The 14,008-nt window shown below is 32.9% G+C and overlaps 1 protein-coding gene across 1 annotated transcript; it reads left to right on the forward strand.

Moving 5' to 3' along the window:
- The first annotated feature begins 2,693 nt into the window (after positions 1-2,693).
- LOC125054738 lies at positions 2,694-11,241 on the forward strand. The gene is made up of 4 exons (XM_047656785.1): positions 2,694-2,857; positions 7,350-7,502; positions 10,066-10,249; positions 10,454-11,241. Exons 1-4 carry the CDS (start codon positions 2,777-2,779, stop codon positions 10,711-10,713), a joined length of 678 nt encoding a protein of 225 aa, XP_047512741.1. The 5' UTR covers positions 2,694-2,776; the 3' UTR covers positions 10,714-11,241.
- The last annotated feature ends 2,767 nt before the right edge of the window (positions 11,242-14,008 follow it).

Below are 14,008 nucleotides of genomic sequence, written 5' to 3' on the forward strand. Positions count from 1 at the left end.
AGGGAAGGGTATGACGGGTCTGGGCGTTACTGCATACGATGTTTTCCATTTTCTGAGAAGATTTACTATTGTAATATATATATATTTTTTTACCATAAGAAAGTAGAGATTTCAACGAACTGAAAGCATACCAACTTTTTGAAAAAAGCTGAAATTTTGACGTCAGAATTTTCGATTGAAAATTAGGGTGTTTTTTCGATATAATTTCAAAATAAGGTGAACAAATAAATATTTTTGATCAAATAAATTACAGTATATTTGGGACATAATAAGGTAAGTTTTCACCAAATTTCGTTAAAAAAAAAAGAAATTTGTAAAAGATAAAAATTAAAAACCAAAAACTTGGTTTTTTGAATTTTTCACATAAATTTTGAGGTTATGTGAAAAATGTGTGAATACAAAAGTTTTAGATCTTTTTATTACCTACAACTTTGCCATTTAACTTTCTTCGATAGGACTTTTAGTTTTGCCGGAAATCGAGATAAACCGTTTTTACCCTTAAAACTCCCCCCCCTACCCCTTCCCGACCTCAGATCGACCGTAATTTATTTTTCCTTTCATTTTGATCATATTCCCCTGCTTTTCTAATGGGTTTCATCCTACTGTAATTTTTTTCACTTTTTATTTATTTTGAAGGCTATCTGCACTGGTCTATATATAAAATGTATAATGTAGCAGTCATCTATCGTGTTTTTCATGAAACATGTATAAATATATAAAAAAATCCTCCTGAAAACGTCTATTTTTGATATGTCGCTTTGTACATAGGGACCGTCGATTTGTATTTATATATATCCAGTAGTTTTTGAATAAATAACGTTTATATACGCATAAGGGATTTTTGTGACTTATTCAAACGCTCATATTTCTGTCCATTAATGTTAAACCATAAAGAATTACATATTGAAACGTTTCTTATAAATCACACTATCTATCGGAGAAATTTGTATTTATATCCATCCAGTAGTTTAAGAATAAATGCCGTTTATATAAGCATACGGATTTTTTGTGATCTCTTTAAGCGCTTTTTTTCTATCCACTAAAGTAAAGCCATAAAGAATTATATATTGGAACGTTCCTTATAAATCACACTATCTATTGTTCAAAATCCATTTAATAGTTTTTGAGTAATTGCCGTTTCTATACGCGTAAAGAATTTTTGTAACCTGTTTAACGGCTAATATATAAGTCAATTAACTTAAAACCATGACGAATTATATATTGAAACCTGTCTGAAAAGTCACACTATGTATTGGTTGAAAACAATATCCAAATCCTTATGGTAGTTTTTGAGCAAATGCCGTTTATATACGCATAAAGATTTTTTGTGACCAACGGCTAATATCAAAATTCAAAATCATTTATTCATATAGGTAACACAATGTACACTTATGAAGGTCAAAACAGAAATATACTCATATTAAATGCTTCTTATTTTACATTTACTGCCAGTTCTCAAATCAAGGGCGTAGAACGGAAGAGAAGAACTGGCAATAAACTCTCCACCACTCTTTTTAATCGCCATGTATTTTTTTTTTTACACAACGTTTGTAAGGAGCTGCAACCATTACACCATGTTCCACATGACATTTTAAGTAATTAATAATAATAACATAAATAAAAACAAAGACTTGTCCCCTATCAGCAGGAGGCATGGGGAAAGAGACAACCCGACGCATGGATGCCGCCACAAGCAATGACATTTAAGCGAGCATGACGATCCTTGAAATGTGAACTTGGCTACATAAGAAAATAATAACAATACTAATTATTCTGAAATAATTTGATACCACATGGATCACGGTTTGTTCCCACTTTACATTAAAACAGTCGTGGATGTTGACGTTCACCCCAGAGTCTGGAAATGCAGCCGAGAGATTCAGTCGCGTTACCTATTTATACTGGAGCAATTCATATCCAAGCACAAGGATCGTTTAAATATTAATTTGTATTATAATAGGCCTTAGCAAGTAGCTTTACTTTAAAGTACGATTTGAATTTATTTATTGACAACAATTGTATCTCACTAGGAATTTTGTTGAAAAAACGTATACAATTTCTTTGGAAAGAATTACTCGTTTTATGTCTCTATTACGAGTACTATATTTATGGAAGCTACTTTTCTTTTTAAAGGTATCGATATTTTTCCGCACATAGAAAATATTCTCATAAATGTATTGACTTGCCAAAGTTAAAATATGTAATTATTTAAACTTCCTTCGGACTGACTCCCGTGGGGATAATTGAAGTCAATTGGACAATGTTGGGTATCCATTGTTGCCATGCTGAAAAATTTCACAAACACTACGTCTTGTCAGGTTTCGGTTTATAGTAAATATAAACTCTTAATTGGAACAATATTCACTTTGATGTACTTTCCTTTCAATAATAATAATCAATCTAATATTTATCCAATAATATAGTAAATATTTTGTTTACAAGATGAAAACTTTTTATACATATTTTTATAAATAAAATAAATAAATAAAATGCGTTTATATATTATTGGCACGATATTCATAGACAACTACTCACTTGGTAAATCAGCTACAAACTCCTTCTACTTACCAAGACGAAAAATTAAATTGCTTAACAGAATGCCGAAATGCTGAATGCAGAAATTCCAAAAATGAGGAGAGTGACTAAGGGAGTGCCGTTAGTGTAAGTCAGTTGCGAGTTCTCAGATCAATTTAACCACGGATTATCAGAATGCCAAGGCAGTGTTGATAGCGCCGTATTTGATAGGCGTCGTGTTAATCTTAGTTGTTCGCTCCACATGCTACCACTGATCGCCTCCTTACCGCGTAGTCACGATGGAAAACACCCAACTTACATATTTACTACAAGATTTCGGAAGGTAATTTGATTTATTTTTACTATACAGTCTATCAATGATTAGATAATTTTAGTGTTTTCCCTGAAAAAGATCTATTTATTTCTTTTATAACTTATTACTACTTATTTGGAGCTAAATTACGTTATGTTAACGACTTGAACTGTTATTAAGTGATCATAAAAATATTCTTTTGACAAAATGATAAAAAAGTTGTAATAGCCTTTTTAGTAAAAGTTTATTTAATCGTGAAATTGGTACAAAATCTAAATTCGGGTTTCAATTAAAATTTTAGAACTAGGTATATAAAATGAATATATGTAACGTATAATAATAATATTACTGCACGTTTGCAAGTTCTTTGGTCACATAATATATTATCTTATCAAATGATTGTGTGGCCATTTGTTGATCTTATGTACAATTGTCTTGGTATATATTCATTAGAAAAAAATAACTATACGAACGAAAACCATTTCTCTTCCAGTTTTATACAAGTATACAACCTTGACTACAAAACATCTATCTTCATATCATCAAACACCTGTTATATCTACAAGCAAGCGCAGACGGCATTGTGGGCTATGTTATAAAAGCCGCTTAGAACCAACAATCTCAAGTTTATCATCAAACTCTCGGGAAAATGAAGCTTATCACCCGTTATCACTGAAATGAAGAAGAAAGTTGTGGGTGGGAAAGATCTCAACATGACGTCACACGAGGGCCCATACCGTACCGTATATAAATGATTCGTAGTCGTTCGGGACCCGTTGTGTGCACTCGTAACCAAAGATGCGTGGGAGTACGGCCGGGTTAGCCGACACGCTCGCGACAGACCGACACGCTCGGGCCCGTAGCCTGCTTCTAAAATTCGCAGATGAGGTGTTCGGAAGTGCTGTAGTAGCCCCCGCGGTTGTGACTTACTGGAGAGGGACCTGGTCACTGATGGACTTCTACGTCCTGCCTAAACAACCAGTGAACAGCGGGATAGCAGCCCTCGTGTTTGGTTTGAGCGTGAACTTCTTTTTGTGCGTATTCCAGACGCAGTTGAGCAAGCATATACGCCCTGATAAGGGTAGATTTACGTATTATGTGCTCTCGAGGCTATACACTTATGTGGCTGCATTGGCGTGTGTTGGCGTGTGGCGAGGAGTACGGAACCTCCTCGATGCATGCACGGAAGGTAGTGCAACGATTGTCATTTACATCACGGCAGCAGCGACGTTATCTCTAGCGGCGTTACGGAGTCTAAGGAACATATCGGCTGCCCCTTTTGCTGTTCTTATTGATGCGCCTAAGGATTTTTTCAATGTTCCCACTTTGTTTAGAACGGTTGGTATAAAACTTATTGTTAAAAAATGTTTCATATAAAAAAAATCATAATAGGTCCCTTAGAGACTTTATAGTCAGGTATTATATATATCAATCATACCAACATGGAATACACACCGTGGATAGATAGGTTTCATCGTAATACCTACTGCACAGCTAATAAATCGAAAGAAATATAGCAAATTATAAAATTTAAAAGAATAACTAAACACGGCAATCGTGGTTTTACTATATAAAGATTAATTACAGTATTAATATCACTTTCATAGTTTTTGGTTTATTAGAAATCCTCGGAGCGCGAACTTATGTGAAGTGATACGTTGGCGCGTTTCGTTTGTGATTGGTCAATAGCTGTTCTAATCCAAACACAAACACGCGACACCGTCTTCCCCTTTAAGCAATTACAATCAAATGTGCCGTATTCGTTCTATATAAATAAAAATGATCAATAGAACAGACCTGATTTTACATCGTATGCCCATTGCACACTCTCAAGTCCGTTATTAGGGACTTATTTTGACCAGATTTTTCTTGATATGTTAGAGACCTTTGGATCTTTTTGTGTATAGAATAGTGATCGCAACCGGTAGAGCTCGCATTGACCTGAAATATAAAATTAGGTACTTTTAAACAAAATATCAGAAGGCAATAAGGTCTACCTTCTCTTTTTTATGTCAATATTTTATGTACATTGGTCTAACAGATAAATAGGAAACCCGCTTCCACGGAGACAAATAACACATTTTTAATTTAAATGTACGTATATAAAATCGCTATATTATTTTGAAGTTGTTATTATTTTAGTTGATAGTCAGCCTGTAACCTATATATGGAAGAGGGCTTATTTACTATTACTATCACTGTTTGTATAAAGGTAAATAAGTTTGGAAGGTTGTTATATAGATAGGAAGAGAGAGAGTGCACGTGTCTCTCTGCACACACGCGAGCGATATAATACCTACTGCGTAGTCCCAAATCATGGCAATTCCTAAATGTATGTGAATAATTAACGAAAGAAACTAAAACTTTCTTGTTCAGTAAAAAACAACATGTTTTTTCACTCCTCAGCGTCAAACCGAGGACCTGAAATTACGTTGAGTAAACCCTCAGAATCGCTAATTGTTTTTTAGTACAGACTGAGGTCATGAAACTCTTTAATGGGCCTGCGGAAGGCTCATCCATGCGTCTGATTCATTGATTAAATTGATTTATTAAATATTTGTTTCCTTAGGAATGGAACCAGGGTTCGTGCCATAAACCTAACGAACTAAGCAAGCAGACGGTGACTTTCCTTTTCCAAATAATACAGTAGTTAGGTATACCTATATGAAACGTCATTATTGATTTAGTTATCAAGGTTATTTTCGTCTTGACTTGACAAATTAGTAGAAACGGTTATTAAATAAATCGCCTTACAAGGAAATAGTAAAAAAGTTAACTATCTGTGGTTTTGAATTTACATTTCCAAATTAGTTTTTTTTTTGCTAATCTTATTTGTGACTCAAGGACCATATTTAACTCTAAAGCAAACATCACGGCACGTCTTTCATCGTGTGTGCTACTGTCACGCAAAAGTTATCCCTGCAGAGAAGTTTTTACTGCTTCTATATTTAAGCAACTGCTTTATATTAACGTCGCGCTCGATCGAGAGCATTTCTCCGGCTTAATATTATGGACATTTACGACGAGGATGCATTTTCTATATCCCTAATATGTCTGAAAGTGTTTAGAAATTTGGATTCGGCTACTTACAGTGTGTCAATAGATGCAGAAGCGGGTTACTTTGATGCACCAACATTTTCAGAATGGTATGAAACCACATTATTTGTAGAATGTCAACTGTAATATTGGTTGTATTGTGTAATTAAATAATGGCAAAAGAAATAGCGCGCTCCGTAGCATATTCGTAGCGCCAACGGTGACGCGTAGCTCATTTGCAATCCTTTTTTTATAGATTTAAAAATTGATATATAATAATAATAATTTAAAGTAATTAATTTGTTTATTTAAAATTCAATATTAGTTTATCAAAAAAAATCCGTTTTAGAATTTAACCACGTAACTTTTTGAAAATTGATAACTACTTTACAGGATAGAATTCAAAGCCACACGAAAGGGTACTAAATAAAGGAAATAGTAGCACATTTAATTGAAATGCCATCACAACATTCTCTAAAATGCTTCCCATAGCCAGGTGACGAACTGTTTCATATCCGAACTTTGCACCAGACATTAGGATACTAATGTAATTTAATTATCTGTAAATAATACATAAATAAATGCAATGGATGAATAACAGGGTTATGAAATAAAAGGTGCGACAAGTTATTGCACATTTACTTCATGTACTTTTGATTGTGATAACAATTATCGTTGACGTAAATTGTTAATTTAATGTGAATGTGTGTTACTAGAACGAAGAAAACCCTTTGTGATCGATACTTTGAGTTATTTAGATTTTAATATAGCTGACTTGAGTTTGTTTTGACTGAGTTTTTTGAGAATTGGCGTGTAAGGATGTGATAATGCCTAAGTGTGGAAACTGATAATTGGCCTTCATCATATTAATTGTATATTATTGAACCTTTTTTAGCTGTTAGTTTCCCTAAAATTGTAAAATAAAATAGAACTATTTAGAACAAATCTCGCAAGTATCAAATATTGTTTTAATTCATGTTTTGGTAATAGAATCGAATATTACTTTATGAACCAACTAAATTTGTTTTAACATTTTAGATGATTTAAAAAATACTGATATAAAGATGTACCTATTCTCGCATACTTAAATATTTGTTATTTCCATTGCTTACTTAATTTCCGTAGAATCGTAGTAGAATAATTGACTTACTTGTTAGATTAGTCTACTATTAACAATCCATCATCAATAGCAGTGGAATAATGTAATTTAAAATTGTGTATCGCGTCGAAGCGCGTGAAATTAACGTGACCGTCTTTTTCGTCTTTCATAAACATATTGTGTAAATTAAAATATAATGTTCACATTGTAGGGGCACATTCATCGTTTCATAGTACAAGAGTACTACCACTAAGTCAACCGAGAGATTTGACTCTTTTCTTTCAAAACCATTCAGGACTTCTCTTGTAAAGTCGTAAAGGCATAAAACCTTCTTTGAATAAAAATTAAATTTAAAAAGAATTCATTGAATAGATGTTTTTGTTACAGAGTAATCAGAAAACGGCTCTATACATACTGGACTGTTTGTTTTCTGTGACTGTGATCGGGTCACTCGTGGTGGTCGTGTGGGGAGGTCTGTGGGGTGTGATTGACATTTACCTCTATCCAGATGATGCTGTCAAATCTTGCTGGATGTCACTTGTAAGTTAAAGGTTAATAAGGTTAGATTAAAAACTGAAGCAACAATATTCGAGTATAAATTACTGCTGTTTCAAAAGTTCAACAGTGTTTTTTTTTAATTTAATATATGTAGATTATTCGTGCATTGATTTTATTTTATATCTGAACTAGATTTTATAATTTTTAAATCACCCATCTGTGCCATTGATATATTTTTAATTATTTTAAAATAAGTTTCACCTGAAAGGTCTCATGTTTGCTGTCATGTAGTTTGAAATTTTACAAATAGGTATTTATTTGTTGCGATTTACCCGCAGGAAACGTAGTTATATAAATTGTATAACTTTTGACAAGTCTTTTTCCATAGAAAATAATATATCTACAGCTGAATGCCAATAAAAATCTCATGCTTCACACTTAGTCAATTCGCTACACAATACTCAATTTGACTACAATACGATACAATGAGGAATAAAGACGCGGAAATATTTCGCAATACACTAGTAACGACCCTTAATAATTTTAATTTTTAATGTCGCTTAATTTTTTTAAGTAACAAAATTATGTATCTAGATAGGATAGGCCTTATATTTAATGTAAGTTATTGAATCACTCAATCACTCATATTCCAAATATACCTAAAAAAGGATCTTCTAGATATGTCTTTTGGTCTCCGAGGAAGGAGTCTTTAAAGTCGATTAAAAGGTGCTTTGCTCAGCGTAACAAAGTCTATCGTCGTGAAATATTATGGTGCCATTTGATAAAATTGCTCGCGGGACACGATTACGAATCGTTTGAATCTTATGTAGTACAATTTGACAAAATTTCAGCACAAATTAGTTTTATATATACCTTATTTTTTTTGCTAACAGTAACCGTATTAACCAGCTGAAAATATGTCTAAAACCAGTGGTGCTACACAACCCTTGAAGGTCTGGGCCTCAGATTTCTGTATCAGATCGTTTGTTTTTTCTAATAGGCTCAGGGATGAGGATCGCAGTCTACAGAATAACTAATCTTATTTTCAATATAACTAAGGTCACCTGTTTTAACTATTTTTCCGCATATGGGTCAGATTCTCGCCACGAGTCAGTGACCACTTAGATCGCAATTGGCGTTTCCTCTCCTTGCCCTCGCTCTATTACGTACGGCTTTGACCAATTTAGGATTTAAATGGTCTAATTATAACAAACAAAATATCAATCTCCGTCATGCGTTACATATTGTATACATTGCGTATTCTAGAACTAATTATTTATTCACCTTAAACGTCACACCAATACCATCGAGAAGACAGAAACATGTTGCCTTCATAACTGGCGCGATGCCGAATATATGTCATAAAGCATAATATACAAATGAAATGTCTATTTTGTCCCCTAGACCTTATACAGATTTGGAGTCGAGATTTACCGCGAACTCGATCGTTTTCGATGCACGGGAGACGCTAAGTCTGCTCTCAATTATTGTGAGTGTTTTTTTAAATATTTCTTCAAAGAGTTAAAAATAAATGCAAATTTGAGGTTATTTTTAATATTGACTGTTTATAGTGTTACTAAAATAAATAATCAAATTTCAACATAAATACAATGATAATATATACGACACAATAATAAATACGACAAAATACGGTTTTAGTCGGGACTCGAACGGAACTCTAGATTACATGGTATGGCAATGACATACTACGTACTTAAGTCCTCAGCAGTGACATTGAATTCGACGTGGGTAGAAATATCTTTGTACTGGAAACCTGCTATGACCGGATAATACCAAATTTTCTCATTTCCGTGTGCACATTTGGATAATCTCTTATTTTGGCTCCGGGCCTTTTAATAAGTATGTTATTATTAGTCGTGTGTGACCCCACGACCTTTGTCAACGACACAAAAACAATCAACAAACGAAAAATCTCTGTAAATCCCCTCCCTAATATATTTTACATAATCTATACTTTCTATCTATCTATACTCATTTTAAAATAAAATTAAAAAGGCTTCATCATTACATCTGATAAAAGTATAATTATTATTTTTTTTTACTAAAAAAATAATTTCTAAATGTCTATATAATAAAGGTCATGTCACACTTTTCATCTAAAATACATTTTTTTGACAATTGCCGCTTACGCTAGCATGAACGTACAGTTCAAGCGTAAAAAAACATAATTAGTGAAAAATTTACAAAGGATTGGTAGTAACGAACTAGGGCACAATTCTTTCATGGGATATCTCCGTTCAGGGTGTTTCCATCGCACAACAAATAAATGTATAAACAAATATAATAATAAAGTTTTATTTTACTATTTCGTTTTCTCGCACGATAACGTCTCTTTACATTGTGATGCTACGCTAAGATGTTACAAACGTTTATTGTAGATCTTCCTGCAGAAAATGCAAGATGTATCTACAGCAGTTTTATTCGGTAAACTTTGTTAAAACGAGTTTCGTTGAAAGTTAATAAAACCTTTGATAAAAACATTTCATTGAGATAAATTTTGCTAGTAATATAAATTGTATGACTATGCGAGAAGCATGTGCCGTTATAAACATATTATTTCAATCAATGTTATTTTTGTTTACAGATAGTAGGTTACTCTATGGTATTTCTGACGTTTTCGCTGCAGGCGCCTTTGCAGTGGGTTGTCGCAAGACTTCAGGGAGCCCCAAGGCTGTTGATCGCTGATGTGTACTTCTTTCTTTCCTTCGCTTCCACGGTGAATGTATGGCGAGCAATTTGGGGATTTCTGGATATTTATTTTTTGCCAGGTTCGTATTTATACAACCTATAACGCGATGTAATGCGTTAAAGTACTTTAATTCTGGAATTTTTTTATATTATTAATAATAACTCTCTATGAGTAAGAGTATTAAACCTGTACTGGGTAAAGAATAAAACACCACAGTTACTAGATAAAGTTATTGTATAAAGATATCTTTTGGATTTCATTTTAACGCGTTTAATTATTTCAGATTCGCCTCTCTTAAGCAACTGGTCTTGCCACATCGTAAGTCTGGCGTTGCTGATTCTCTTAAATTGTTCAAATTCAATTCTTGTACGAGGAGTTTATATAGACGCAGAGGAACCGGCGGGCGAATGCGTCATTTTCTCCTGCCACTACCTCCGACTCTTCTTTCAGAAGAAAAGAACAAAGCGACATAAAGCTTTAGACCTTACGAAAAAAATGGAGGAAGCCAGTGTGCCTTTGCAAACACCAGAAGAGAAATTGTAGGCTGCCATGGTTGTGTAAAACGTATTATTATTTACCGATATTTTATTACGAACATAGTTCCGACATAGTGTACTGAGATTAACTACTATAATTTAAAGCCTGACGGACTACGTTTTTAACGAGATCAATGAAATAACCTAAAACCTAATTATATTAGTTTTCATAAGCTGTTTAATGAGATTAAATGGTTCCCACACAAAATCAATATTTAAATTTAATTGAAAGTTGTACCCGTGTTTGTTTCCATTGTCTTCGTATAGTAAAAATTACTATGTATAAAAAAACTTATCGCTTGTAATCGTCAAATTATTATGACTGTATACTCTTTTTAAATTATTTAAAAAGTTATGATGTAATCTTTATTTTGTTGTAGTTCGCTATCGATACATTAAATCGATTAATGAACACAAAAATTGTTACCAAATATTATCGTAAGGGTGTATGTATTTATGCTATGAGTAAAGAAATCACGTTTGTCATAATTTCATAAGTAATTGACGTAATGTTGGGCGAATTAGATAGAAATATATATATATATATATATATATATATATATATATTAAATGAGGTGGGAAGTTTACAGGTATTAACAAATAAATGTCGTTTATATAATCATATATATATATACAATATACATATTTTGAATATAATATATTATTGTGTTTATAATCTATATTCCCATCAACAAACAATATGTGAGTGCTGTCTTATATTGTCGTATTGTTATATACTCAATGTTAAGCTTCAGGTGATCTAATCCAAGTCAAACATTATTCCATTTGTATTAAGTATATATATACGTATATATACATTCAATGTTTTAACGACAAATAAATGATTTCTTAATAATATGTTTATTATTCAGGCCTTTTTACATCCCGTTGTATCTCTAGAATGTATAAAACCCATAATTGTCCCGATTTAGGTGTCAAACGATTCCTGTTAAGGATGACCGCATAGAAAAACCATTTTTAACTAAGGGCTTTGAACTTTAAATATTTGTTAAAAGTTAAAGAGCTTGCCATTGTAAATCATATGGCCTGTTTCGCACAGCTAAGCGTTTTTTTAAAATAATATGTAAATAAGAAGTCTCAACGGTCCTAATAGTTACTCAGAGATAATATAGGATTCTTATAAGTAAGTAATATAGGATCATTATAACGGAACAAAAAATAAAAACCTTTACCTCCATAATATTAGTTTAGATTGATAGTTTCTAGTGAGTTGCAAAAAGAGTGCTTTTGGATTCTGTCGAACCAGCAGGGGTGCTTCTTTGGAAATAGCTAACCGTCTCGAGAAGCTCGGTGTTACTTTATCGGCTGATCTCAACTTTGGGCGTTTTATTCACTCAAAGGCCCAGGTGGCGGGCAAAGATTTGGCATTTTGGGCGGGGTCACTCTCGCACACCACCGAGGCCTCAACGACATACTTAACTGTTACGCAAAATCTCAGGTGCATTATTCACTACATAGGAGGTAGGAGATGATAAAATCGTGTTCTATTTACTCCGCGTCTTCTAACCCTAGGATTCGTTCCGCGCTCCCTATCTGGTTCTGCTGTCTCCTTCTGTAGCATCACTTGCTCACAGACCACAGCATTACTTTCGTCACAGGTAAACACTTTTTGGATAACACAAATAAACATTATTTATTATTATATAAATTCCTTTAGTCTGTTATTAATTCACCTGCTCATACTCATACCACTGCATATCGCTTGCCCCGGGGAACAAAATCGTAAAAAAAAGTCTATTTTTTTTTAGGAAAAATAAATGAAGGTAATGCTTTTATTACTAGGATACTAAGTACATGTACAAATTAATATATCAAGCCTATTAGACTTTTATACACTAACACTATAACAACAATGATCATATGTATAAAGTGTCAATAGTTAAGAAATAACTAAATGTACATTAGAGTAATTCATCTAATAAGACTGAAGAGCAAAATTTTAGATTGCCCAATTTTGTTTTGTTACCGATTTTAAAAGAAACAGGCAGAAAAGGATAGAAAGTCCTAATTATATGAAACCCACATAAAGGTTATTAAAGCCGTGACAAAAACATCGTGTACCGATGAATTAAAAGCATGGTCAGAACGTACAGGGGCAACCCCAGGGGCGAGGAGTGGTCAATTCCGGTCTTGCAATTACAATTAAATATTTGGCCACTGATTGAAAAATCTACTTCCTAATCAGTGACCCTGGCGGTCAGGTTACGTTAATAACCTATTAAATTTTATAAACAGAAGATAACAAGTTCAAAATTGATATCCGGCTTTTCAGTTCGTTTATACTTATTGATGTAGATTAGATACTCAATTTAATTCAGTCTCTACGGGTTTGATACATGTGATAATAATTATAGAAAATCCTCTTTATCCGTTGTTTGTTCAGTAGACCTATAGTAACAACATTATAGCAAAAAAGACGAGTATTTTAAAGATTATCGACCCAATGGCTTAGTGGCTAACGCATATATGTATAACGGTTTTGAAACTCGGCAAAATATTACGGAGTTTGTAAGCACAAAAGGCAAACAAAGTTTCAAAGGTTATGATATTATCAACGTCAATAATTAATTGTCAAAGCATCAAACTGACGTGTGCTTGAGACAGTCAACAAACCAATCTCATTTCTTGGCTCTTACGGGTTGTAAATTATGAACTAAATCCCTTGTTTCTTAATTGTTATTGTAATTGTGCGAATTCTTTGTGCGAAATTACTAAGCCATGTTACTATACACCTTTAAATGTATTATGTATTTGGCTTATGTAGGTATATCATTTAACGTGTTTTTAAGAAATTTTACATAGATTTACAAAAGTATCCCATATAGTTTTTATTAAACTGATACTACACTATGAGTAAATTCATTCTAACTCAACTAGTTAAATATGCCCTTATTTATGTCGTTTAAAGTTTTTATATGATTTTGCTGGTCTTTTATTCTTTCCCGAAACTTTTCTATTATTGTGCCAATACAGATGCGACCTAAAACTTCTCACTATTTAAATTAAATATATAAGCCGTGTTATTTTTACAGTTTAATAAAAGAACAATATATATAATAAATTTCATATGTAATTTTATAATAAGGTTTAACTACATGCGTAGTTAAGAAACTCAATCAAACATATTAAACCTAAAAGAGGTAAGTAGTACAACTAAAATATAATTATAACCAATTCAAACCCAGCCTCACAAGAGCTAACTAATTTAACATCTACGTTTTGAGTTGTAGACAAAATATACAGGTTGGCCAAAAAGTCGTGGATCAAACGCAAATAGGGGA

This window comes from Pieris napi, chromosome 1 (assembly GCF_905475465.1).
Source record: "Pieris napi chromosome 1, ilPieNapi1.2, whole genome shotgun sequence".
NCBI classification, from domain to species: Eukaryota; Metazoa; Arthropoda; class Insecta; order Lepidoptera; family Pieridae; genus Pieris; species Pieris napi.